The 26356-nt window shown below is 33.6% G+C and overlaps 1 protein-coding gene across 1 annotated transcript in view; it reads right to left on the bottom strand.

Moving 5' to 3' along the window:
• Positions 1 to 26356, bottom strand: part of ADGB (androglobin) — a 235704-nt gene that overhangs the window by 41314 nt on the left and 168034 nt on the right. The window contains 3 exon segments of the mRNA NM_001193764.2: positions 7955 to 8066; positions 13296 to 13495; positions 24570 to 24754. Coding sequence (NP_001180693.2) covers positions 7955 to 8066; positions 13296 to 13495; positions 24570 to 24754 — 497 coding nt within the window.

The following is a 26356-nucleotide window of genomic DNA, read 5'->3' as shown; positions in this document are numbered from 1 at the left end:
CTGGATTGCTTGAGACCAGGAATTTGAGATCAGCCTGGCCAACACGGTGAAACCTCATCTCTACTAAAAATACAAAAATTAGCCAGGCATGGTGGTGCACGTCTGTAATCCCAGCTACTTGGGAGGGTGAGGCATAAGAATCCCTTCAGCTCAGGAGGAGGAGGTTGCAAAAAAAACCAAAGTAAGCTAAGTGGATAAATTAAAGACATTAGTAACTGAATTTTTCTATGTATGTAATTTTTCTATGTATGCAGTAACTGATGTGTGAAATATATCATACACTTCAAATTAGAGCAGGTAGATTTTGAGTTGTATATATAATTGATACATAGCAGCTGAAATATTGACATGCTTTAATCAAATTGACTAAATATTTATAAACATGACATTAAAGATTTAATTATTCTGAATTTGAAGGCTGCTTGACTTTCAAGAAGATTGCCTGACAAAATATTCTTTCAAATAGAAAATTTTCCTACTTCATTTTAAATACAATTTAACTCTGAATTTCTTTGTTGCTTTTCAGTAACAAACATACTATGTAATCCAAAGTGTAATTTGATTTTAGCAGCTGGTCATTCACACATAAAATTTTCAAATGTGATATCAGGAAATAAAACGTAATTATTTCTGAAGACATTTTTTCTTTGGAATGCATAATAATGATAATAGCATTTTGTTGAGTGTTCATTCATATTATTAATTTTGCACCATTATCCAATTCTACATATTTACATTATTCTATTTCATGAATTAAACTACTATGTTCATTTCAGATATTAATGTTTTTATCTAGTTTGCCACTAGAATGTTAATAGTTACCCATTAATGTACGGAAAAACATAATATGGGTCATATATATCTGATAGATGTCTTTATATTACTTTTGTGCTCACTAAAGTAATATAGATAAAGACATCTCTCAGAGACATCATAAAGATATGAAACCAGTACTATTGTATACTGTTATTTTTCTCCATTCAAAGCCCTAGATGGAATTTAATTTCCATTAGATTCTTAGCTGTACCAGCCACTAACTGTGTGACTGGGGGCAAGTTTCTTAAACTGTTTGTATCCCAGTTCCCTCATCTGTAAAATGACAATGCTGTAGTAATAACACCTACTGCATAAGTTTATTGGGAAGATTAATTGGGTCAATATATGTAAAGCCCTTCTTGGACATAAATGTTAGCAGTTCCTACCAGTACCATCAGTATCACCACTACCACCAGTACTATTATGACAATACAACTTGTTAGAGTATCTAAAGAGCTTACATAATACAGTGGAAGATTCTGGGCTTTGGAGTAAATCAGACTTATGTTAGAACTTTCACTCTGCTTCTTCCTAGCTATGCAAACTTAGGCAAATTATTCATAGCATCTAAGGCTCATTTCTTCATCTGTAAAACTGGGATGGTAATAACTACTTCCAAGAGATTTTGTGAGAATTGAGAAGAATGAATGAAAACTACTAAGTAGAGTAAGATGGACATAATAGCACTCAAACAATTATAATTAGAATAATTAAACTTCTAGATCTCTCCAGAATTTTCTTATTTATAAAATTTAAAAGTACCATATTTTTCCTGATTAAAATAGTATGTGCTCATTTAAAACTTCCCATTTACCTATTTTTCATTAAAGCTTGTTTTTAGATATTAAAATACAAGTAATAAAGTAAAATTACAAATAATTTCAACACCCAGAACTAACTACTTTAATGCATTGGTATGTATGATCTTTATTTTTTTCTGTGTGTATGCCTTTTCTTCTTCTACTCACTTAAGTATTTTTAAAGAGAGGTGGTAATTTAGGGTCACTAATGTCTAATATTATGAAGTCTTAATATTAATAATTATGAATTTCTGTAATCTAAAGTGAGAGGAAACATTTCTGAATCCTCCCCACCATTCCTGATGTAGAAGGAAATGGGAATGGCCTTGAATGGTGAGCTACGTGCAGATAGCTCTCCTTGTTGCTGTGTCCCTCGTGCTGTGTTCTCTGGCAGGAATCAGTCCCTCTTTAGGCATATGTGATGCCCAGTAAGTGCTCACTTCCTCCACACATTCCAAGGTGTCATTTCTTTTATTTTCCTAAATATCCCAAATTTACAAAATTTTACATAACACACTCAACATATAAGTACTGAAGCCAAATTTCTAATTATCACAGAAGATATACACAGATATTTAAATTATGTATATATATGTTTTATATATAATAAATACATTTAGTCAAATATATTATATTTCATATGATATAATAAATATAATATACATATCTATTATATAATATATTATATTTATTATATATTGTATAATTACATATTAATATAGAAAAAAACATAATACTGCCCTCTATCAGAGTAAAGATATGAAAGCAGTACTACTGTATATTATTATTTTCCCCATTCAAATGCCCTTGATGGAATTTAATTTCCATTAGAATTCCTAGCTGTGCCAACAACCAGCTGTGTGATATATATATAATAAATATAATATATATATTTAACTAAATTTAAGACTATTTAGAGATATTTTTCTTTTGCATCATATTAGACAACAATTTACTTTAGAGAATTGGAAGAAAGCAATTCTAGTCAATAACATTGTACTATATGATGCTATTGTTCCCTGAAAAGCTTAAAACTTTTTCACAAATACCTCCTCCTTATGATTGCACATTTTTATGAATCTCGTTTAAACATTATTCAGAAACAAGTTTTCTTTGTGAGCAAGATCTTCAATTGAATTCAGCAAGGTTGTTCTGTATTTTTCCTTTTATGATTTATGATGAGATTATTTGTTTTCTGTCATATGGATCTAGGTTTATAATTTATAATTACTCTAAACAACAGTAGCATGACTATTTTGAGCTTATTGAGACAGGTGTAACACACTATTATAATATAGAAATCAGAATTATAAAGAGTTACAGGCAACTCATGAAAAAGCCCACACTGTTCAAAACAAAAGCAAAACAAAACAAAGCAAAACTGACTGTCATTCTCTGATCCATTGAAATTCTTAATTCTCAGAAATGTAATGTAAAATCTACCAGTCCTATAAATTATCCTTGAAGAACAAAGTGGAAATGAGAAGAGCTTTGGTGAACACACAAGCACACACAAAACTGTGCTGTTTCTTTGTTCTTTCATTTCTATAATTGTGAATATTTTATTTGCACTTAAATCTTTAGCATAAAATATTTAATTCCACTGGTATTAGGTATATACTCTATCTACTTCTTTGCAGCAGGGGAACACAAAATTACCACATGATTTGCACCATCCATTATTTCAAACAGGTTTCTGTTAATTGATAGAGAAAAAGGAGAGAGAGAATTTGGTGGGGGCCGGGGCCAGGGGCAGGGGCACAGTATGAGCTAACAGATTTTGCTTTGAACCACAGGGGAAGTAGGGATAGGGTAATGGTTACTTTAAGTGAGAACAAAAGTGGCAACCTGACGGGAAAAAACATATAAAGAGAACACGGTAACATGCAAAGAGAAATAAACATAAACAACTGATAGATTTTTTTTTTTTCATTTATTTTCCATTAGAACTTGGTAGGTGTGGGTGGTGAGTTGCAAAATAATCAAAGGGCTCACATTCAGAGCAGTAGATAACCCATAACACGGGGTTAGGCAACGTTAGGTGGGTCCAGGAAACCTTCACAGCTGAAGATCCAGAGAAGGGAATTGGGCCGGAAACACAGCCTCAGGGAGCAAGCTGCAAGGAAGTGATTGCCACAGCCAACTGCCTGTGCAACCACAACAAGGGAATCAACGGGCGTTTTCGGGCGTATTCAGCTTGAGACGTGGCCTGCAAGGAATTTTCAGCTTCCATATGACATTTACTCACAGAATAATTGTGTTCTCTTCTAGTAGGCAGGAATATGAGATCGAAGCCGTGTCTGCTATTTCAGACATTCCCAGTGTGCTGGGCTGTGGGGCTGTTGGCTTTAGGAGGGGAGGTTGAAGTAGAATGGGCAGATGTTTTGGCAAAATTCATATTCCATGACTATCCAGGGATTGTGCGAAAGTGTTTTTATGTATAACACTATGGAGCAGTAGCACAGCCACTTGTTCAAAAAACAATGTTCAAACCACCCCAGCGTCTGCTCTGGAGTTATCCACATAACACACATGAACAGCAAAGAGGAGGCCACTCTGTGGCGCCTGTGTTACCACTTTCTCTTCCTGTGTCTATGTGGAACATTGATAAAAGATCACAAAACTTTCTCGTTGAGCCTGAACACAGCCTCAGAATCTTGCCCACATAGCAGGCCAGGATGCCATTAGGATTTACACATACCTGAGGTCGCTGATGTGGCATGTTCATGCATTCATTCAATAAACACTTATTGACATCTCCCGCTGGTGCTAGAGATGCAGTGATGAGATCAAGGAAGAACACATCCCTGCCCAATGAGAGAGCAACCTCAGAGGAGGCCACACAATGTGATGCTGTTTGTGATGCGTTGCTATGGAAGCAAACTCAATACATTTGAGTGGAAATGGGAACTCTTGGTAACATATATTTTTATAGCTTTTCTTTGAATTTTAAGACACAGAATCTATACCTTCTAATAAAGTAAGCCTAGCAATAACAGTTTTCTCTTAACTTCTATACACACAAACTTCTTTAAGCTCTTTCTTGATCAGGTCCAGGCAGATAATAGAAGCAAGCAAACACCTGAACAGAGTTGTTGGCAATTAATAAATAGGGTAATAATAATAGGAGTAGCTTATGTGTATCCTTTCATTTACTCATTCAGCTAATATTGTGGGGTGCTTACTGTGCGTATGGGATCTAACTAGGGATAATGCAAGGGACGAAACAGGCAAAAATGGACAAAACTCAGTCTTCAGGGGCTTACATTCCAATACAGGAATATAAATAATAGATAAAAATTACTGCTTCTTAGAGGACGAAAAGGACTAAGAGTTTATGTCTTATCCTAAGTGTGTTGTATGTACACTAGAAATTCTGAATGATGACAAAGCCTGCTTTGGTGGTGGCTACCCTCAAGTGTTTGAACTCAGGTTAATGGGGCCCAGGAAGAAATGGAGGCTTTTACATTTTATGTTATGCCCTTTTGTATTGCATGGCTTTATTTTATTTTAAAAATAACATGCATATATTATTTTTATGGTAAGGCAATCAAGCTTAAATTTGAAAAAGAACATAAATAGAAAATACACATTCTTTCAGATTCAATTATTAGATTGCCCAATGGGCTATAAAGCTTACAGATACAGGCTGTTGGAGATTGCCTTTTGATTCTCTTTTTTGAAAGCGGTAAGTTTCCTGGCCAGGAATATTGAGAGTAGTTTATATTTTGAAAAAATAAGCCAGAGTACTCTTTCACTAGAAAAATTATTCTTGGCTGTATGAATGTCTTCTTTTGAGAAGTGTCTGTTCATATCCTTTGCCCACTTTTTGATGGGGTTGTTTGTTTTTTTCTTGTAAATTTGATTGAGTTATTTGTAGGTTCTGGATATTAGCCCTTTGTCAGTGAGTAGATTGCAAAAATTTTCTCCCATTCTGTAGGTTGCCTGTTCACTCTGGTGTTAGTTTCTTTTGCTGTGCAGAAGCTCTTTAGTTTAATTAGATCCCATTTGTCAAATTGTGTTTTGTTGCCATTGCTTTTAGTGTTTTAGACATGAAGTCCTTGTCCATGCATATGTCCTGAATGGTATTACCTAGGTTTTCTGCTAGGGTTTTTATGGTTTTAGGTCTAACATTTAAGTCTCTAATCCATCTTGAATTAATTTTTGTATAAGGAGTAAGGAAAGGATCCAGTTTCAGCTTTCTACTTATGGCTAGCCAATTTTCCCAGCATCATTTATTAAAGAGGGAATCCTTTCCCCATTTCTTATTTTTGTCAGGTTTGTCAAAGATCAGATGGTTGTAGATGTGTGGTATTATTTCTGAGGGTTCTGTTCTGTTCCATTGGTCTATATCTCTGTTTTGGTACCAGTACCATGCTGTTTTGGTTACTGTAGCCTTGTAGTATAGTTTGAAGTCAGGTAGCGTGATGCCTCCAGCTTTGTTCTTTTAGCTTAGGATTGTCTTGGCAATGCAGGGTCTTTTTTGATTCCATATGAACTTTAAAGCAGTTTTTTCCAATTCTGTGAAGAAACTCATTGGTAGCTTAATGGGGATGGCATTGAATCTACAAATTACCTTGGGTAGTATGGCCATTTGCACAATATTGATTCTTCTTATCCATGAACATGGTATGTTCTTCCATTTGTTTGTGTCCTCTTATTTCATTGAGCAGTGGTTTGTAGTTCTCCTTGAAGAGGTCCTTCACATCCCTTGTAAGTTGGATTCTTAGGTATTTTATTCTCTTTGAAGCTATTGTGAATGGGAGTTCATTCATGATTTGGCTCTCTGTTTGTCTGTTACTGGTGTATAAGAATGGTTGTGATTTTTGCACATTGATTTTGTATCCTGAGACTTTGCTGAAGTTGCTTATCAGCTTAAGGAGATTTTGGGCTGAGACGATGGGGTTTTCTAAATATACAATCATGTCATCTGCAAACAGGGAAAATCTGACTTCTTTTCCTAACTGAATACCTTTATTTCTTTCTCTTGCCTGATTTCCCTAGACAGAATTTCCAACACTATGTTGAATAGGAGTAGTGAGAGAGGGCATCCCTGTCTTGTGCCAGTTTTCAAAGAGAATGCTTCCAGTTTTTGCCCATTCAGTATGATATTGGCTGTGAGTTTGTCATAAATATACAGCCAACAGACACATGAAAAAATGCTCATCATCACTGGCCATCAGAGAAATGCAAATCAAAACCACAATGAGATACCATCTCACACCAGTTAGAATGGCAATCATTAAAAAATCAGGAAACAACAGGTGCTGGAGAGGATGTGGAGAAATAGGAACACTTTTACACTGTTGGTGGGATTGTAAACTAGTCCAACCATTGTGGAAGACAGTATGGCGATTTCTCAAGGATCTAGAACTAGAAATACCATATGACCCAGCCATCCCATTACTGGGTATATATCCAAAGGATTATAAGTCATGCTTCTATAAAGACACATGCACACGTATGTTTATTGCGGCACTATTCACAATAGCAAAGACTTGGAATCAACCCAATGTCCATCAGTGACAGACTGGATTAAGAAAATGTGACACATATACACCATGGAATACTATGCAGCCATAAAAAAGGATGAGTTTGTGTCCTTTGTAGGGACATGGACGCAGCTAGAAACCATCATTCTCAGCAAACTATCGCAAGAACAGAAAACCAAATACTGCATGTTCTCACTCATAGGTGGGAATTGAACAATGAGATCACTTGGACACAGGAAGGGGAACATCACACACTGGGTCCTATTATGGGGATGGGGTCGGGGGAGGGATAGCATTAGGAGATATATCTAATGTAAATGACAAGTTAATGGCTGCAGCACACCAACATGGCACATGTATACATATGTAACAAACCTGCACGTTGTGCACATGTACCCTAGAACTTAAAGTATAATAAAAAAAAAAGAAAGAAAAATTATTCTTCTGGAATTGAAGAATTTGTGAAATATTTTAAAAGCTTGTATGTAATGCTATATATTCTCAACAAATATGGGCAAATATAATTTTATAAATAGAAAAATTTCTTATACATTTTTGAAATGTTCAAAAGTGTAATCAATTAGTAATTTTTATTAACTAGACAAAATGTGCTTGCATTACATCTAACTAATCATATTTTTTTCCTTATAAAACAGGCGGTAAAAATATTGAAACATATAATCAATTAACACAACAGGAAATGTCACAGGATATAGAGTACAAATTATAATGTGTAATAAAACATAAAATGATGTTTTCATGACTAATCAATTTATTATTAAATATTTAAATATCAACTTATTATTCAAATGTAAAGTGCATGTTTAAACATTTAGGGTGACATACCTTTGGTATTATTTTTCTTTAAGTCTTTCAGTGCTTGAACAAATGTCAGCTGGCTTTCAGTGAGAGGCCAACTGTTATACAACACCGAACACTGTATAATATACTTGTAATTCTGTGAAATAAAATGCAATGTTTAAAAATTATAAGAACACACATGGTATGTGCCTAATGTCATTTATTATGCTAGGTATATGATAAATGCAGAATTTTCCAGATCAGACAGCCATAATTTAGTTAAATAACGCTGGATGTTCTCCAAAACCCTGTAACACTACACTTTATAAAAGTTTAATAACCTCACATCCCCACCAACACCTGCCACTACCCAACTTTATAATTTTTGCGAGTGCAGTGGGTATAAAATCTCACTGCTATTTTATTTTGCATTTTTAAGATTACTATAGAATTTGAGTATTTTTTCAAAGCTGTTGGCCTTTAGGGTTTTCTCTTCTTTGTGATCATGGCACAAAAAGTAGTCTCCTACATTATTATTATTTTTATGGATTAAAATTTTATAGTTAAATGTTCACTATATCTGGAATTCAACTTTATGTGTGATGTTAGCTAGTGATCTGGTTTTATTTGTCTCCATGGAGATGTAATTTTCCTAGCACAACCTTCTCAATAGTCCATCTTTTCTTCATTGGTTTATGGTGTTGCCTCTATTCTATATGCAATTTTCATAAAAATATGAATCTGTTTCTATCTTACTTTCTCTTATTGCTCCATTTACCTATGTATACATTAATAAATACTGTTTTTACTGCTATATCTTTTTGTCTTTGGAAACACTAAGACACACTTTGCTCTTTTTTCCCAAGTTTCCTTAGCTATTTGTGAATTATTATTCATTCCTATGAATTTTAAGTATCTTTAGAAAATTTCGGAAAAATACAGTGGGAATTTTTATTAGGATTGCACTGAATTTAAAGACAGATTGAGGATAACATATGTTTATACTGTTACGCCATCTCACTGAAAAGCATGAAATGCTTCTCTATTTATTCAAGCCATCTCTGTCCTTCAGCTGGTTGGACTACTTTCTGTATCCTTTATTCAAGTGTTAAGCTTTTCTATGTGGAAAACTGACATAATTTTGGTTAATTTCTGGGTATTGTGTGATTTTGTTGCTATTATTAAAGGCATCATATTCTGATGTCTAATGCATAGTGCCGGTGTAGAGGGAAGCTACTGATTTTTGTAAGTTGTAGTAGCAGCACAGTATCATGATTAAGGGCATGACCTCATGAGCTAGAGCTGTCTAGGCTGAAGACTTGCTGTAGCACAAACCAGCGGTTTGGCTTTGAGCAAGTCACTTAAGCTTCCTGTCCTCCAGGTTCCTTGACTGTGAAATACAGATAATAAGAATATTTACTTCAAGAGACTGAGGTGGGCGGGTCACCTGAGGTCAGGAGTTCAAGACCAGCCTGGCCAACATGGTAGAGAAACCGTTTGTCTAAAACAAAACAAAACAAAACAAAACAAAAAGATTAGCCAGGCATGGGGGCACATCCCTGTAATCCCAGCTACTCCGGAGGCTGAGACAGGAGAATCGCTTGAATCCAGAAGGTGGAGGTTGCAGTGAGCTGAGACTGCACCACTGCACTCCAGCCTGGACTATAGAGTGAGACTCTATCTCAAAAAAAAAAAAAAAAAAAAAAAAAAAAAAAAAAAAAAAAAGGAAGAAAAGAAAAGAGTTGATAAGGAGATTTAAAGATCTATGTGTGAAGCACATAGTATCAGGTGCATAGTAAGTAATAAGTAAGTCAATACATTATTAGTTAATACTATTAATGTCTTTGGCAATTTTGCTAAAATCTCTTAGTTCTAAAGTTTGTTTATTCTGTTGTTTTTTCTTGGGCATGTGATTATATTATCTGCGAATAATTCAATGATTATTTAGAATAATCTTTTAATTATTTTGTTCTTTGTATCATTGGTCTGGCTTTCCATGATCAAAATATTTCAGTATTAAATACTAACAATGATAGCAAGCATTCTTTTCTGACTCCAATTTTAATAGGAACACACTTACACTTCCCACATTAGTATAATGGTTTTGTATATGAGATTTGGCCATTAAGTGTAAAAGTTTTGGCATATAACATTTATGATGAAGAAGTTCTCTCCTATGCCTAGTTTGCTAAGAGCACATTTTAGAAATCCATAAATAGGTGTTAAACTTTATCAGATGTTTCAGGATTATACGATCATTCTCATCTAGTCTATTACCGTAGTGACTAATACTGATAGATTTTCTAATGATAAAAGATTTCTGAATTTCTGAGAAGAATTCTGTCTGATTGTTTAATACACTGCTAGAATTGGATATCTATTATGTTATTTGTAATTTATCACCTATGTTTATAAATAAATTTTACATTAATTTCTTAAAAAGGATTGGAAAATTATATTGTTTGTTTTCTGTAACAAATTACTTTTTAAAAGTCTGTTGGACCTATCCTGTAAAGCCAAAAGGGCCCATGGTGTTTTGGAAAGGGAAGACTTAGAAGACTTTGAATTATCATTTCAATTTTATTATTCTTTACTGTTTTATTCAGATTTTCTGTTTTCTTGTGAATCAACTCTGCAATTTCTCCTCTCCCCCACCCTCAGGAAGTTATGTGTTTCCCCCTCACCCCCAGGTTTAATTTAATTTAATTTAATTTAATTTAATTTAATTTAACTTAATTTTTGACAGAGTCTTGCTCTGTTGCCCAGACTGGAGTGCAGTGGTGCAATCTCGGCTCACTGCAACCTCTGCCTCCCAGGTTCAAGCTGTTCTCATGCCTCAGTCTCGGGAGTAGCTGGGACTATAGGCATCTGCCACCACGCCTGGCTAATTTTTTGTATTTTTAATAAAGAAAGGGTTTCTTTACCATGTTGAACAGGCTGGTCTCAAACTCCTAGTCTCAAGGGGTCTACCAGCCTCAGCCTCCTAAAGTGCTGGAATTATAGGTGTGAGCCACTGCACCTGCCACCCCCCTCACCCCTACCACCCTGTAGGTTTTAAATTTGCTAGCACAGAGCTGTTTCTAATACTCTTATTTTTTTAACCCATTGTCTGTTGTTACACCTCCACCCTATTTTTTGTTCTGTATTTGATTAATTTAGATCTTCTCTCTCTTTTTCTCTTTTTCTTATTTGGTTTTACTAGAAGTATGTATATTTTATTAATCTTTAAAAGTAGCTTGGGTTTTATTAATCTTTGTTTTTTATTCCACATTTCATTGATTTCTGCTCTCATCATTATTAAAATCCTTTCTTCTTTTATCTTTGAGTTACTTTTTGTTCCTTTTTTGAATTTTGATTTCAATAGCTCAGCTCATTTGTTTTTAATCATCCCTGCTTCCTAATGAATTAATCTAAAAGCTGCATTGTATTTTTACTACTAAAAATAGTAGTAGTAAACAAATGCTATTTTAGATGTTGTTTACAAATTTTAATTGTTATTGAATCTTGTGTATTTCATAATTTATTTTCTAATATTCTTTTAAACTAAAGAATTATTTAGTATATTTAGTATATTTTATTTAGTTTTATCATTTGTAAGATTTAAAACTCCTTGTTAATTATTAGTTTCTATTTTATTGCGTTATGTTCAGATAACATACTATACGATAGGGATAGTTTGGATTTTATTGAGGCTTCCATTTATTGTCTATTACAGGATATTTAAAAAAAAATCTCGTGTGCGCTAAAAAAGTATAGTCTCTGCTTATTGGGTAAGGTGTTCCATATAGACATCTAAATGATTAAGCTTATATTTAGATTCTTTTTCAAATTCTCACAATTACATTTACTTATTTTGTTTTTCAGCTTGAACTGTCAGTTTCCATGAGGCATGGGTTAAAATCTTCAATTATTCAAAATTTACTTATCTTTTTATCTCTGTAGTTCTAATAGTTATTGCTTTTTATTTATTGTGTCTAGATAATTAGGCGCCTATATATTAGTTATGGCCACATCTACTTCATTTATTCTACCTTGTTTAAAATAATGTTTCTATATGTATTGAGATATTAAAACTATCATCAGGCCAGGCATGGTGGCTCACTCCTGTAATCCCAGCTCTTTGGGAGGCCACGACAGGTGTATCATGAGGTCAGGTGTTCAAGGCTAGCCTGGCCAACACCGTGAAACCCTGTCTCTACCAAAAATACAAAAAATTAGTCAGATGTGGTGGCAGGTACCTGTAATCTCAGTTACTTAGGGAGCTGAGGCAGGAGAATCGCTTGAACCCAGGAGGCAGAGGTTGCAGTGAGCCGAGATCACGCCATTGCACTCCAACCTGGGCAATAGTGCGAGACTCCATCTCAACAAACAAACAAACAACAACAACAACAACAAAAAACAACTATAATCACAGCTCTCTCTTGGTTCATATTTGTATGTTTTTCTATCATTCTATCATGAAACTTTCTGCAGCATTTTGTTTAAAATGTCACTTTTGAACTACTTATAGTTAGATCTTGTTTTTATATAACTTTAAAATTTTAGCATTTTAGTTGATTAATTTGATCTATTTGGATTTATTGTAATTTCTGTGATATTATCATTTATTTCTGGCATTTTATTTTCTTTTTTATTCCTTTAATTTAATTTAAATTTATTTTACTTTTTGGTTTCCAATGGCTAGGTCATGCCTTTGTCTGCTGTTTTATAAATACATTCATTGTCCTTTTTCCCTTTAATTGTAAGCACACACAAATTAAGTTTTATTAATATATGACCTTTAATATGTGACATTTATTAATATGTGACCCTCAAAGCTATATAGCCTCTTATAACCCAACTGTAATATTAGATAATTACAGGTACATTATAGAGTTCATGTACAGATTACATTTGCCATGTATTTAAAGATCTTGGCACAGAGAAACTGTTCAAGTCTCTCTTATTCTCCAATTCTGGCTATACATTGGGAGCACCACACATTATACACTGTTTTTTTTTTTTTTTTTTTTTTTTTTTGAGACGGAGTCTCGCTGTGTCTCCCAGGCTGGAGTGCAGTGGCGCGATCTCGGCTCACTGCAAGCTCCGCCCCCTGGGTTCACGCCATTCTCCCGACTCAGCCTCCCAAGTAGCTGGGACTACAGGCGCCCGCTACCACGCCCGGCTAATTTTTTTGTATTTTTAGTAGAGACGGGGTTTCACCGTGTTAGCCAGGATAGTCTCGATCTCCTGACCTCGTGATCCACCCGCCTCGGCCTCCCAAAGTGCTGGGATTACAGGCTTGAGCCACCGCGCCCGGCCTATACACTGTTTTGGGGGAAAATATTGTTTTGTTTTATGTTAGGATTTTAGGAACAGTCCAACTGAACAATTGTTTTTAATATACCTGCGGTAGTGTGCTGGAACTGTCTTCTGTAGTGGGTGTACTGGTAGTTTCCTCCTCCAAAAGAGGTAGACCAATGTCTTGTATTGCACTTACAGCTCTACCCTTGGGGGATTTCTGAATTCCTTGAGCAGCTTTCTTCTTAACATACACTTCTTGGTCTTTCTTGGATGCAGAATGAAATGAAAGAATGTGCTTGCTAGCTGAATAGGAGAAATACTAAGTTAAAGTTAAAATATGTGATATACATAGTTATTACTGACTAAATTAGTTAGATTCCTTTATAAAACACTCAAAGGAATAGGCCAATTATTTTTGTTTTAATGAGATAAAAAACAGTATGACTGGTTTACTGATCTTAAAGAAATCTACTATAATAGTATGTGACAAGCACAGAACAATGTATATTCTAAGTAACCACTTATTTCTAAAAGTATATATAGCAGTTCAACAATTTCTCATTTATTTTGTAACACCTGAATGACCCTAAGCTAATGCCACACACTCTGATTTTCTCTGTGTTTAATGCCACATATATATGTTATCACACTTATAAAAGATTTTCTCTTTTTAATTTTCAATTTTAAATTATTTTCTAATTAACAGATAATATAAGTACTGCTGATAGGTTTAAAAATGGAAATGTGTTGAACATTATTAATTAAGTCATCAAACATCTAGTTAAAAAGCATAAATGACTGACCCAGGGATATCCTAATTCCAGCCATGACATTGGGATTATTCTCCTACCACGAAAAATGATAAAAATGGACAAAATGTATAAAGCAACTGTTTTTAGCCACTGGAAAATATACAGCCCAGGATTGTGATCCTTGAGACAAGGGAAACATACAAAGTGACCTCTTGATTTCCAGAGATTTTTGCCTGCAAGTAGCTTCCCAACTGTATACAGGGAGGTACAGCCCAAAGTAGTGAACAACAGTGTTGCTAGGTTTAGGAAACAAAGTTGGGTGAGTGGGGCTCCTGTGACAACTAAAATTTGAGGTAGGATACCAGAAGGGAGTATATGAGCAGTAAAGGAGCTCAGAAATAGACACGGGGTCCACTTGAGTCTTTAGCTGAATTCTAAACTTCATTTGTACAAACACTGAACAATACCAGGCAGACAATAACTACTGGGGGGTTGTGAGCTTAATGAAGATTCTGTTAGTTGCACAGTGTTGAGAGACATTGAAATTCTGACTTGTCAAAATGAAGGGAATTCAATGAATATGCAGAGCATTCACTTGAGACCCAAGAAAGGCCAAGCTTTTTAAGAGTAGAGCTACCCTAACACTAGAGTCATGGCAACTCTAGTACTGACTTAAACTCAGGACCAGGATCAAGCTGCCAATACATTAACTGCCCACCAGAACAAGATTCAACACTCTTTCAATTAAAAGAGCATAATCTAGACTCTTAGCAGTGTAATACGCACAATATACAGCACACAATCAATATGATATATGAAGAAGCAGAAAATGTGACCATAACTTGAGAAAATAGTCAGTAGAAATAGACACAAAGCTGATAAAAAATGTTGGACTCATCAAACAAGGACTTTTAAAAAGTTATTTAAAATGTGCTTAAGGATTTATGGAAAAAGATGAACACACTGAGTGAACAAATGGTGAGTATCACAGAAAAATGAAATATATGAAGAATCAAAATGAAATTCCAGATCTGACTATATCTTAAATAAAAAATATCTGGATAGACTTAAACAACATATTGTCAAATTCAGAAGAAAAGATTAGTAAACTTGAATACAAGCAATAGAAATGATTGAAATAGAATCACAGAGTGAAAAAACGTGAAAAGAGGATAAGTGATTCATGGTATGATATTGTGGGAGGTGAAATAGTGACCCCCCAAAAAAGGTATGTCCACCCAATAACTTAGAATGTGACCTTATTTGACATAAGGGTGTTTGCAGTTCTAATTAAGAAAAAGATCCTAAGAAGACATCAACCTGGATTCGGATAAACCCTAAATCCAATGATGGGTATCCTTAAAGGAGACAGAAAAATGGTAAAACACAGAGACATACAAATAAGAGGGTTATGTGAAGATGTTGGCAGAGATAGGCAGAGTTAATTTGTCTCAAGACAAGGAAAACCAGGATCCACCAAAAGCTAGAAGAAAGGAGGAAAGATTCTCTCCTAGAGCTTTCAACAGCAGTGTGACCTAGATAACATGTTGATTTCAGACTTCTGCCTTCCAGAACTGTAAGGGAATGAATGTTCATTGTATTAAGCCATCCGCTTTGTGTAATTTGCCGTAGCAGTCCTGGAGAATGAATACAGATATCAAATTGCATAAAGTATGTATTTTTAGTCCTAGGTAGAGCACCACTAAAAATAGAACATTTAAATGTGAAAATAGTAAAGTATATGCACAATCTGCTGACTCACAGTATAAAAGCTGCTGACAGAAATTGAAGACTAAATTGAGGGATGTACTGTGTTCATGGACCAGAAAGCTAGTTTTGTTAAGAAGTTAGTGTTTCCCAAGTTCAATGCAATCCAATTCCAATTAAAAGCTACAATTTTGAAGAAAATGCAGTGTTGGAGGAAGAGTAGTCATTTAGATCAGTTGATCCTGAGTTCAAAAGTAGACCCATACACACATGGTTAAGTGACTTTTGACTAAAATGTCAAGATAATTCAATGGAGAAAATATCATCTTTCCATTACACAGTGCCAGAAAAACTGGATATCTACATGGGAATAAAAATAATTTTGACTGCCTACCTTAAACCATACATAAATATTATTTCAAGATGCATCATGAAAGTAAACATGCATGCTAAGATTATAAAACTTTTAGAATAAAACATGAAAGAAAATATTCATGATCCTAGATTAGGTAAAGATTTCTTAGATAAAATACAAATAGCACTAAGTGTTTTAACAACTCCAATTTTATAAAAATTAAAAGCTTTTGCTCTTCTAAAGTTGCTGTAAAGGAAGTGAAAAGACAAAGCTTAGACTAAAAGATCATATTGGCAAAGTATACATTTGATGAAGAACTTGTATCCAGAACATACAGAATATATGAACAGGTTAATAATAATAAAGACACCTCATTAAAAATGTGGGTGTGTAATGTGTGAATAAATCCTGAAATCAATAAGTTATACACATGGTCAGTAAGCACACATGAGATGCTCAACGTCATTAGTCAGAAGGGAAATGCAAATTAAACTACAAAGAAATAGTACAATATATACACTAGAATGATGGATTAAAAACATTGACAACAATAAATGTGAGAAAAAATGTGAGAAACCAGAACTTCTATACCTTGTTGGGAACGTAACAAGATACAATCCATTTCATAAACTGTTTACCATTTTAAAATAAATGTATACATATGTCAAACTCTGACATATTAATTCAACTCCTGAATATTGATCCAAGCGAAATGAAAACATGAGTCCAAAAAAGGATTTATACAAGCATTTCCTTACCAGCTTGAGTCACCATATTGAAAAACTGTAATAAACCCGTATGCCCAAAAGGAGAATGGGTAGACAAAGTGTGGTATCTCCATACAACGGAGTTAGTACTCAGAAACATAGCTAGAAATAGAACAGTGTTATATGCAATAACATGGATATAACTTAAAAAAATTATGCTGAGCAAAAGAAGCCAGTGTCAAAAGATAAATACTATATGGTTCCAATTTTATGAAGTTCTAAAACAGGCAAAGCTAGTCTTGTGATGGAAATGTGACCAGTGATTGCCTCTTTGAGGGTGAGGAAATTGAATGAAAATGGCCTGAAGTATCTTCTGGGTAACAGAAATATTTTATATGTTGTTAGGGGTGTGGGTCACACTAAAGTATGTACTTATCAAAACATTGATTTATACTTTTTGCTGTATATAAATTATACTTTAATAAAAAATTAAAAATGTATGACACAAAGGTCCTGTCCTTTACTTCCTTCCATCGATCATTAATTCATAAGTCATTTTTTACAAAAAAAATTAGAAACACATAGGAAAAAGGGCACATTTCCCTAATGTATGAGACTCTACAAATCAAGTAGAAAAAAGTAGCTAACTTCAATAAAATAATGGGAAAGCACTTAAACATTTGCAAAGAAGGTAATACAAAGAGAGGAAATATAACACATAAAAACACGTTCAAACCTCACTAAAGAGAAATGAAATATAAATTAATACTTTTAGCATTCAGATGACAAAAGTCAAGAAATATAACTCTGTCAATCAGGGGAGTATGGATAAAGGAGGATAAATTTACACAAACTCAGTAGAGGGCAACTAGACAATGTATGAGAAAATAACAATGCATGTACCCATTCATTGACCTAGTAGTTCTACTTCTAAACATTTGTTTAGTATATATGCATGTACACATTCAGAAAATTAGATACACAGGTTATTTGTTAAAAGTCATCCTTGAATTTTAAAGATTGGGCATATCACAGATCACTCTCTGTAGGAGCCTTATATAACCATATGAAATAAAATACAGTATTATTCCTAGTCTATAGGGCTTCCCCAAATACTCAATTATCTAGAATGTAAATTTTATGAAAAATTATAAGTTTCCCAAATTACAAATTTTAAAATTACAAATTTTACAAAACATTCAAAATTATAAATTTTGTATTAACTTTATAGCATAAGTGTTAATATAAGATTTTCTTCTTGAAGAATTACAAGAAATACAGATATTCTGCAAATTCCTATGATATGATACAAAACCTAAAGAAGTCTGTATTAAGTTTTGTGACTGGCTCACTTTGAACTTCTGCATCCTTGCAATGAAGTTTACTTCTCCTTTAGCACATGGTAAGAGTGTTTGTGTACAGAATACTTATCAAGGTAGTGTGTCATATCCTGTAAAAACACACACACACACATTTTTTTGCATGTATTAATATTTTTGGTGGGTGTACTCCAGAAAAGGATATGTAAATGGATTTGTTTCCAAGAGAAGCCACTGAAAAATGTTTATTTTTAAATTCAGTGTCTGCTTATATCACTCATAAACACAAATTAATAGCATCAATTTTAAAACAACACCCTGTTTGAAGTCTAAATGAAGAAATTATCTAATGCACAATAATAGTTCTATCAATCTGTATGGAGAAACCTTTCAATCTTTTCTGTGAAACATAGAAGAGGTCATGAAAAAATGCAAATAGCCTTTCCTTGCATGCAAATTTGTTATTGTAACAATGTCAGTTTTCCTTAAATTAAGGTATCTATATATTCAAAGCAGTCAGAAGAAAAACAATGATTTCTGTGTGTTTTGAGAAAACTTGAAAAATTGTATTAAAGTTCATCTGGAAATACTAATGGTAAAATAGAAATATGTGTAAAATAAGAGCCATTATAGATGTTGGCTCTACTTTTGGATCAATTTCTGATCTCTGAACCAATTACCCTTCTGCTCAATTTTTCTGTATCTTTCTTGGCCAGAGATAAACCTATAAAAATTGGTTTTAAACACTTATGTATGCCTCTCTTATAAATGGTAAATTTTGAATGAAACAATGATTAAACTAGATGACAAACTATAAACAGTGTTACCTGCAAGAATTTGAATCTAAACATTTCAGAGAAAATTGGTGGTGGTAATTAGCTAATTTAAAAAAAAGCATGAGGTCACAAATAGCATAGGAGAGCTGCACATATGTGCCCACTAAGGTTTTGGAATTGAGTTCCCTCTATGAACTAAACTATAATACCAGTGTAAAATGTACCCGAGTAAAGAAAATAGCCATTTAAAAGAGTCATAAACAACATTCCGACTGACAAAACATTATCTGATTAATGGTCTTAACACATCTAAAGAAAAAACTAGAAACGGAGTGTGGGCAAGTTTGAATGAGAAACCACAAAAGAGTGCTGAACCTAAGTGCTGAAAACAACCCAGGAGATATTCAGGGGTGAAGGACAAGTGATGGCAGAAAAGATGACATGCTCAAAAGAACTGAAAGAGTACTACAGCTTTGCCCAAGCTCAACCCTACTAATATAGTACGTGCATTTCCCACTTCCCTGTGACTTAAACACTGCGCTTGTGCCCTAATTATATCATCCCAGTGTGATATTTCTTTAATTCTCTTCCAAGTCTCATTGGAAAGGCATATCCCTCGGTTATGACAACAATTCACACGTTGTTTCCATGGTTAATAGGACAGGATGAAGACAGCCCTCTTTTAAAGGCTTCTATTTTTCTTTCCAAATAAAAAGCATTCTAAGAATTCTTATTCATTTAAAAGTATTTAAAACATTAACATTTAAATTTAAAGTAAAAATAAATTTAAATTTTAAAAGTTTTAAATTTAAATAATTTAAAATTATTCTAAGGATCGGAACAGAAGGATCCTTACTTCTTTGTGCATCTTGCTGTCCAAATAAGCTTCGATTTACTATTCATGGAAGGCTGGAGTTAAACTCCCTGCTAAGACCATTTGGGGTATTGTACAGTAACTAGTAATTAAAAGAACAACAGGAACAAAAGACTTTTCTACAAATGGATATCATATAATATGTGATTTTTAAAAGAGAGATAGAGTATGTTCAAAGATCTATGCAGAATTAAACAGTTAAGGAACAGAGATACATTCAATCTATATAAGCATTTAATAAATATATTATTAACATATTTGTTCACTATACGTATTAATTAGAATATGTATAAAAAATTCCCACTAAAATAATTGCAAACCGAATCTATTTTTAAAAAAGAATAACACACTACAATCAACTAGGACTTATTCTAAAATAGCAAATATTATTGAATATTGAAAATATTTATATAATTTATTATAACTATAAATCAAATTGGGAAGTCCAAATTGTAAAAAACATTTGATAAAGGTAAGTATGTTTTACAAGTTAAATTTTGTAAATGATGCAACATATAATACAAAGAGTTTTATTTAACAAATTCCCTCAATCATATTTGTTGATGAATTATGGGTAAATCATTACAGGCATTCAAAACAAATCTAGGAACAGTGGCTCACACCTGTAATCCCAGCACTTGGGGAAGCTGATGCAGGTGGATCAGTTGAGGTCAGGAGTTTGAGACCAGCATGGCCAACATAATGAAATCCTGTCTCTACTAAAATACAAAAATTAGCTGGGTGTGGTGTCACGCACCTGTAATCCCAGCTAGTTGGGAGGCTAAGGCACGAGAATCACTTGAATCCAGGAGGTGGAGGTTGCAGTGATCTGAAATCACTACAGCCTGGGCGAGAGAGTGAGACTCCATCTCAAAAAAAACAAAATCAAAAATCTAGGAACAAAATAATGATGAACATGTTGATGTCGAGTGGGCAGGACTATTTATTGGGGACATTTAGAAGGGAAATATTGTAGTACAGTGGGAGGACGGAAGTTATGTTTAGTGAGCACAATTACATTGAGTTATGCAATAAAATCAGAAGAAACTTGAAAGTCAGACTAGAAATGTGGAAAGAATGAAATAGGGAGAAAATAATCAGAGGTATGTGTATATAATATTTGACATTCTATAAATCATAATAATGAGATAATTAAAAAGCATACGGAGATTTCAAAGCAGTGTGAAAATCTTGATTAAAGTCACAGCCCGAACTATACTCCTTGTCTCCTTGGAGATGGGATTCTTACCCTATGTTAGTGATCAAAACCAAAAACTGATTTAGGAAACAATACTCAGAAGTAGAGCGACATGCGGCAAGGTCTATCTTGCAGAAAGCTCTGGGGAGAATGATAGGAAGGATTTGTTTTATAGACTGAGTGCCTCCAGTCAAGTTAGTGTAAATAATGAAACCTTCGTCCCACTAGCTAGGAGCAGTTCCTGGATAGAACACTGGACTGGGAAAAGACAGAGACTCACACTATTGAAGCCTGTGTAAGATGATGGGATATCAAAGCATTTGCAGTGACCCGTTGCTCAGCTCATACTCCCTAACTTGCCAGTAGTTGTTAAGGAGAGAGGGACAGGGAGTCAAAAGTCAGTGTTACCACTCAAATCTGTATTGCTCTGGAATGTCCACTTATATAACTAAAAAAAAATAAAAATAAAAATAAAAATAAAATACAGATATTAGATAGAAAAGGGATATAAAGATTTTTACATATAGAAAAATGACAGTTATTTCTAGTAAGTTGATTGTACGTTTAATTAAAATAAACACTATTGGGAAAAAGAGTTCAGGAAGGGTGCTGATTATGAAATAGCTTAGGAAAAGTTCAACTAGAAGATGTAATCAATTAAAAAATACAATGTGATGAAAGAATTCAAAAAAAGCATATGCATCAAAATAAATGTAAATGGACTGCATTCCCCCATTTTAGTGACAAGAATCTTGCATTTTATATTAGTCTGCCCTCACACTGCTAAAAATAACTGCCCAACTAGGTAATTTATAAAGGAAAGAGGTTTAATTGACACACAGTTCCGCATTCCTGAAGAGACCTCAGAGAACTCACAATCACGGCAGAAGGGGAAGGGGAAGCAAACACATCATTTTTCATATGGTGACAGGAGAGAGAAGTGCAGAGCAAAGGGGGGAAAAATCCCTCACAAAACCACCAGATTTTGCGATAACTCACTTACTATCACGAAACTACCATGGTCTAATCACCTCCCACGAGGTCCCTCTCCCAACATGCAGAGATTACAATTTGGATTATAAATCAAGATGAGATTTGGGCAGGGCACAAAGCCAGTCCATATATCATTGTGTAGAAAAAATATCCATTTACAAGACAAAGACTGACAGCAAAAACATGTAGAGGATAGAAAACTAAACAAATGAAGAGCATCAACAGGCAAATAATAACAAAAGGAAGAATAACAAAAGGAAGAATAACAAAAGGAAGAATCAGTGATAAGAAATCTTGTTAAAGTTAAGAGAAGGTTGCTTTATGTTTATTTTAAAAATACAATACATAAAAATTATAAAGCAAATATGAAACTTATATAACTAGCAACATGGCATATAAATATGTAAAACTAAACATATTAGAGTTAGAGATGTTATCACACATTTAAAAATAAAAATAGAAGATCTTAATACACATCACTAACAAATTTACACACCAATTAGGTAAAATACAAATGACAATCTTGACATTTTAAATATCATAATTAGCAAGTTTGACTTTTATGAAAGTCTATGTGTGCATTTAGACATCAAACGACCTCCAAAATAGAGTTCTTTGTAAACCTCAGTGGGACAGTAATCAAACTTGATTTGAATCAGGAAACAGGAAAAACACCAATCAAATCCTCAAAGTAGAAAATATATCTACACTTTCTAACTCCACAGAATTCAATTCGAAATTAACAGAAATAGGCTAAATAAAACAATTTTATTACTTCGGAATTCTAAAAATATTATAAACACTAAGGTTAAAGAAAAGGTCAAAAATAAATCATAGCTCATGACTAACATAATACTACATATAAAATTTTATAGCATTCTAAGTTATAAAGTATAATAAAATATATGTAGCCAGAGTTAGAAAAATGTATAGCATTAAGTATATTTATTTAAAAACAAGATTTAAAGTATGAACTAAATTGAAACTAGCAAAGCTAGAGGAAAAGACATTTGACTAAATTTTAAAAGTAGAGAAAGGGTTTTAAAAGATAAATATAAATATTAATGAAGTAGATTATAAATCTAAAAGAGCCATTGAGGTTTGAATAATAATAAATTCAATTCTTTCCAAGAGAAGACCAATAGTACAGAGTAAATTTAAAAAGTCTGATTAAGAATAACTTACAAATAAATAAAAAAGAATATATTTATACAAACCTATTGAGAAGATATTTAAAAATTTTAAATCTTGTATGCAAATTTATGCAGATAAATTGGAAAAACTAAATGAATCTCTACTTTCACTAAAAATATAGTCTATAAAAACGAAAGGCAGTTAAAAAATAACCTTGGAAATTATTTTCTTAAATAGTAAAAAGAAAAAACAAGTCTCTCCCCCAGAAACATCAGATTTAGAAAGTTTTAAGGACAAAGCTAATAACTTTTTTTTTAAAGAAATGAATCCTGGACAATTTAAAAGACTCCAAAATAGAAAAACTAAAAAGCTCTCAAATTAATTTCAAGAATTCATTATAATTTCAGCTTGAGAACTGGAAAAGAATAATGTACGGGTGCACCCACAGAGAGGAAAAAACTCTCATAGAGATACAAAGTGATGATTATGATGCAGCAAACTGAGTAAAATTATATATTCTAAACATAGGAGTATATGAAATCATCATTGGCCAAATAGGTTTTATTGTAAGAATGCAAGAGTGATTCAAAATTAAAACTCAACTTATTAAACTCAAAGGAGTAAAATTTGATGATTTCTATAAACAACAACAAAAAATAACTAATAATGTTCCAAACTCATTCAATATTAAAATTTCTCATTTCATAAAGTCTAATTATTAGAAGCCACTAACAAAGATGATAAATGTCACAAGTGTTCCTACTTAAGAAAAGGAAATACATCATCATCACTTATTTAACCTTGGTTTGGAGGTCACAGCCAAGGCCACAAAAAGGAAAAAAGTTACGATTTAAGAAAGAAGAAATATCAATGGGCAAAATAGATAAGAACCCAGTTTTGCTTAAAATTGAAATGCAAAAATGGAGAATAAATGCATAAAAGCCAAAATATTTACAGTGTGTTTTGGCAAAAAAGCTAAAATACTAACTTTTTTTTTTTCCTGGGTAGCATGATTATAAGGCATTTCTTGTTCCCTTCTTTGTAATTTTCTATTTTTCCAAATATTCTACATTGGTAATGTGTGACTTTTACAGAATCAAGTTGCTAACATAACTAAGTAATACACCTCAGAGTAGCACTGCTAACCATTATTTCCAAAATTATTTTATTTATTTAATAACTCATTGAGAATAGTATATTGAAAGTAATAACTTTAGTTTTTGTTAATTTTAGTATGTAGAATATTTTCTGAAAATAATGAATTAGGAATTTTAAAAAGTAAAAATATTCTTTCAAAATAATACAAATCTGACTTCTTAATAAGAAGGCTCATGTAATAGGAAAGTAAATTTTCTCCAAGGTGAAAAGGCTTTAAAATAAGCCTATATTGATTTTCAGAGCCTAATTTGACATGCAAATGTTATACTTGTAATATTTTACTGTACTATCAAGTTTCACAATTTAAGTGGTTACTTGCTACTTTATTTTCATTTTTAAAGTGTCATGAACATATAAATATCCATTTATGAATCTAACTATCCTGTTCATAAAGGCACACTTACACTGGGAGCTCAAACCTTTCTCACTCTTCAAGAAGTTAAATGCTGGGATTATGGCTTGGCCTTTTCCAACAGAGCTCACCATAGTTTCTTCATTTTCTAGGACCTGCAGCTTGATAAATGCATCTGGCTTGGATGTGCGTACCTGTATTGTAGCAGGTTGTGGTGTTAGAACTTTAACTGAATATCTGTAAAGAAAAAAAAGTTAACATTATAAGCAAGTATGTTGGTCTTTCTCTCAAGTCAGTAAGTGAGATAGTTTGGATATATGTCCCTGCCCAAATCTCCTGTCAAATTGTGACCCTCACTGTTGGAGGCAGGGCCTGGTGAGAGGTAACTGGATCTTGCAGACAGGTTTCTCACGAATAGTTTAGCACCGTCTACTTGATGCCGTTCACATGACATGAGTGAGTTGTCATGAGATCTGGTTGTTTAAACATGTGTATCCCCCTCCCCCTTTCTCTCTCTCTTACTCCTGCTCTGGCCATGTGATGTGCCTGATCCCCCTTCCCCTTCTGCCATGATTGGAAGCTTCCTGAGGCCTTCCTAGAAGCTAAGCAGATGCCAGCTTTATGCTTCCTGCACAGCCTGCAGAACTGTGAGCCAATTAAACTTCTTTTCTTCAGAAATTACCCAGTCTCAGGTATTTCTTTATAGCAATGCAAGAACAGACCAATACAGTAAGGAAAACTGTCTAATTTTCTGATATGATAACCTAAAAGTAAAACTACTTTGTAAAGTTCACTAACATCCTGAAAATACTGGAGTTACAGACTTTGGCAAGGGATCCCAATATAGTACTGTAAAACAAAAGGAAATAGAACTTCTATTATCATCAAATCCTAGATTTAAAACATATAACTTTTTGTTTAGATGTAATAAGCAGTCACTTATAAAACTTGATAGCCCTACAGAGGATATAAACAGACACTTCTCAAAAAATGACGTACATGTGGCCAAAAAACACATAAAAGATAGCTCAACATCACTGATCATTAGAGAAATGTGAATCAAAACCACAATGAGATACCATCTCATGCCAGTCAGAATGATGATTATTAAAGTCAGGAAATGATAGATGCTGGTGAGGTTGTGGAGAAATGGAAACTCTTTTACACTGTTGGTGAGAATGTAAATTAGTTCAATCACTGTGGAAGACGGTGTGGTGATTCCTCAAAGATTTAGAACCAGAAATACCATTTGACCTAGCAATCCCGTTACTGGGTATATACCCAGGTAAATATAAGTTATTCTATTATAAAGATACATGCATGTATATCTTCACTGCAGCACTATTCACAATAGCAAAGACATGGAATTAACCCAAATGCCATCAATGATAGATTGGATAAAAAAATGTGGTACATATGCACCATGAAATGCTATGCAGCCATACAAAGGAACAAGATCATGTCCTTTGCAGGGACATAGACGAAGCTGGAAGCCATTATCCTCAGCAAACTAATGCAGGAACAGAAAACCAAACACTGCATATTTTCACTTATAAGTGGGAGCTGAACAATGAGAACACATGGAGAGAGGGAGGGGAACAACACTTACTAGGGCCTGTTGGGGGAGGTTAAGGGTGGGAGAGCATCAGGGAAAAGAGCTAATGCATGCTGAGCTTAATACCTAGGTGTTGTGTTGACAGGTGCAGCAAACCACCATGGCACATGTTTACCTATGTAACAAACCTGCACATCTTGCACAGGCACACCAGAACTTAATAAAAATAAATAAACAAATATAAAACTTGATAGCCCTAAAAGCCACCAAACCTCTTAATAGAT

Source organism: Macaca mulatta, chromosome 4, assembly GCF_049350105.2.
Source record: "Macaca mulatta isolate MMU2019108-1 chromosome 4, T2T-MMU8v2.0, whole genome shotgun sequence".
In the NCBI taxonomy this organism is placed as follows: Eukaryota; Metazoa; Chordata; class Mammalia; order Primates; family Cercopithecidae; genus Macaca; species Macaca mulatta.
This window is presented reverse-complemented; position numbering and strand designations above follow the sequence as displayed.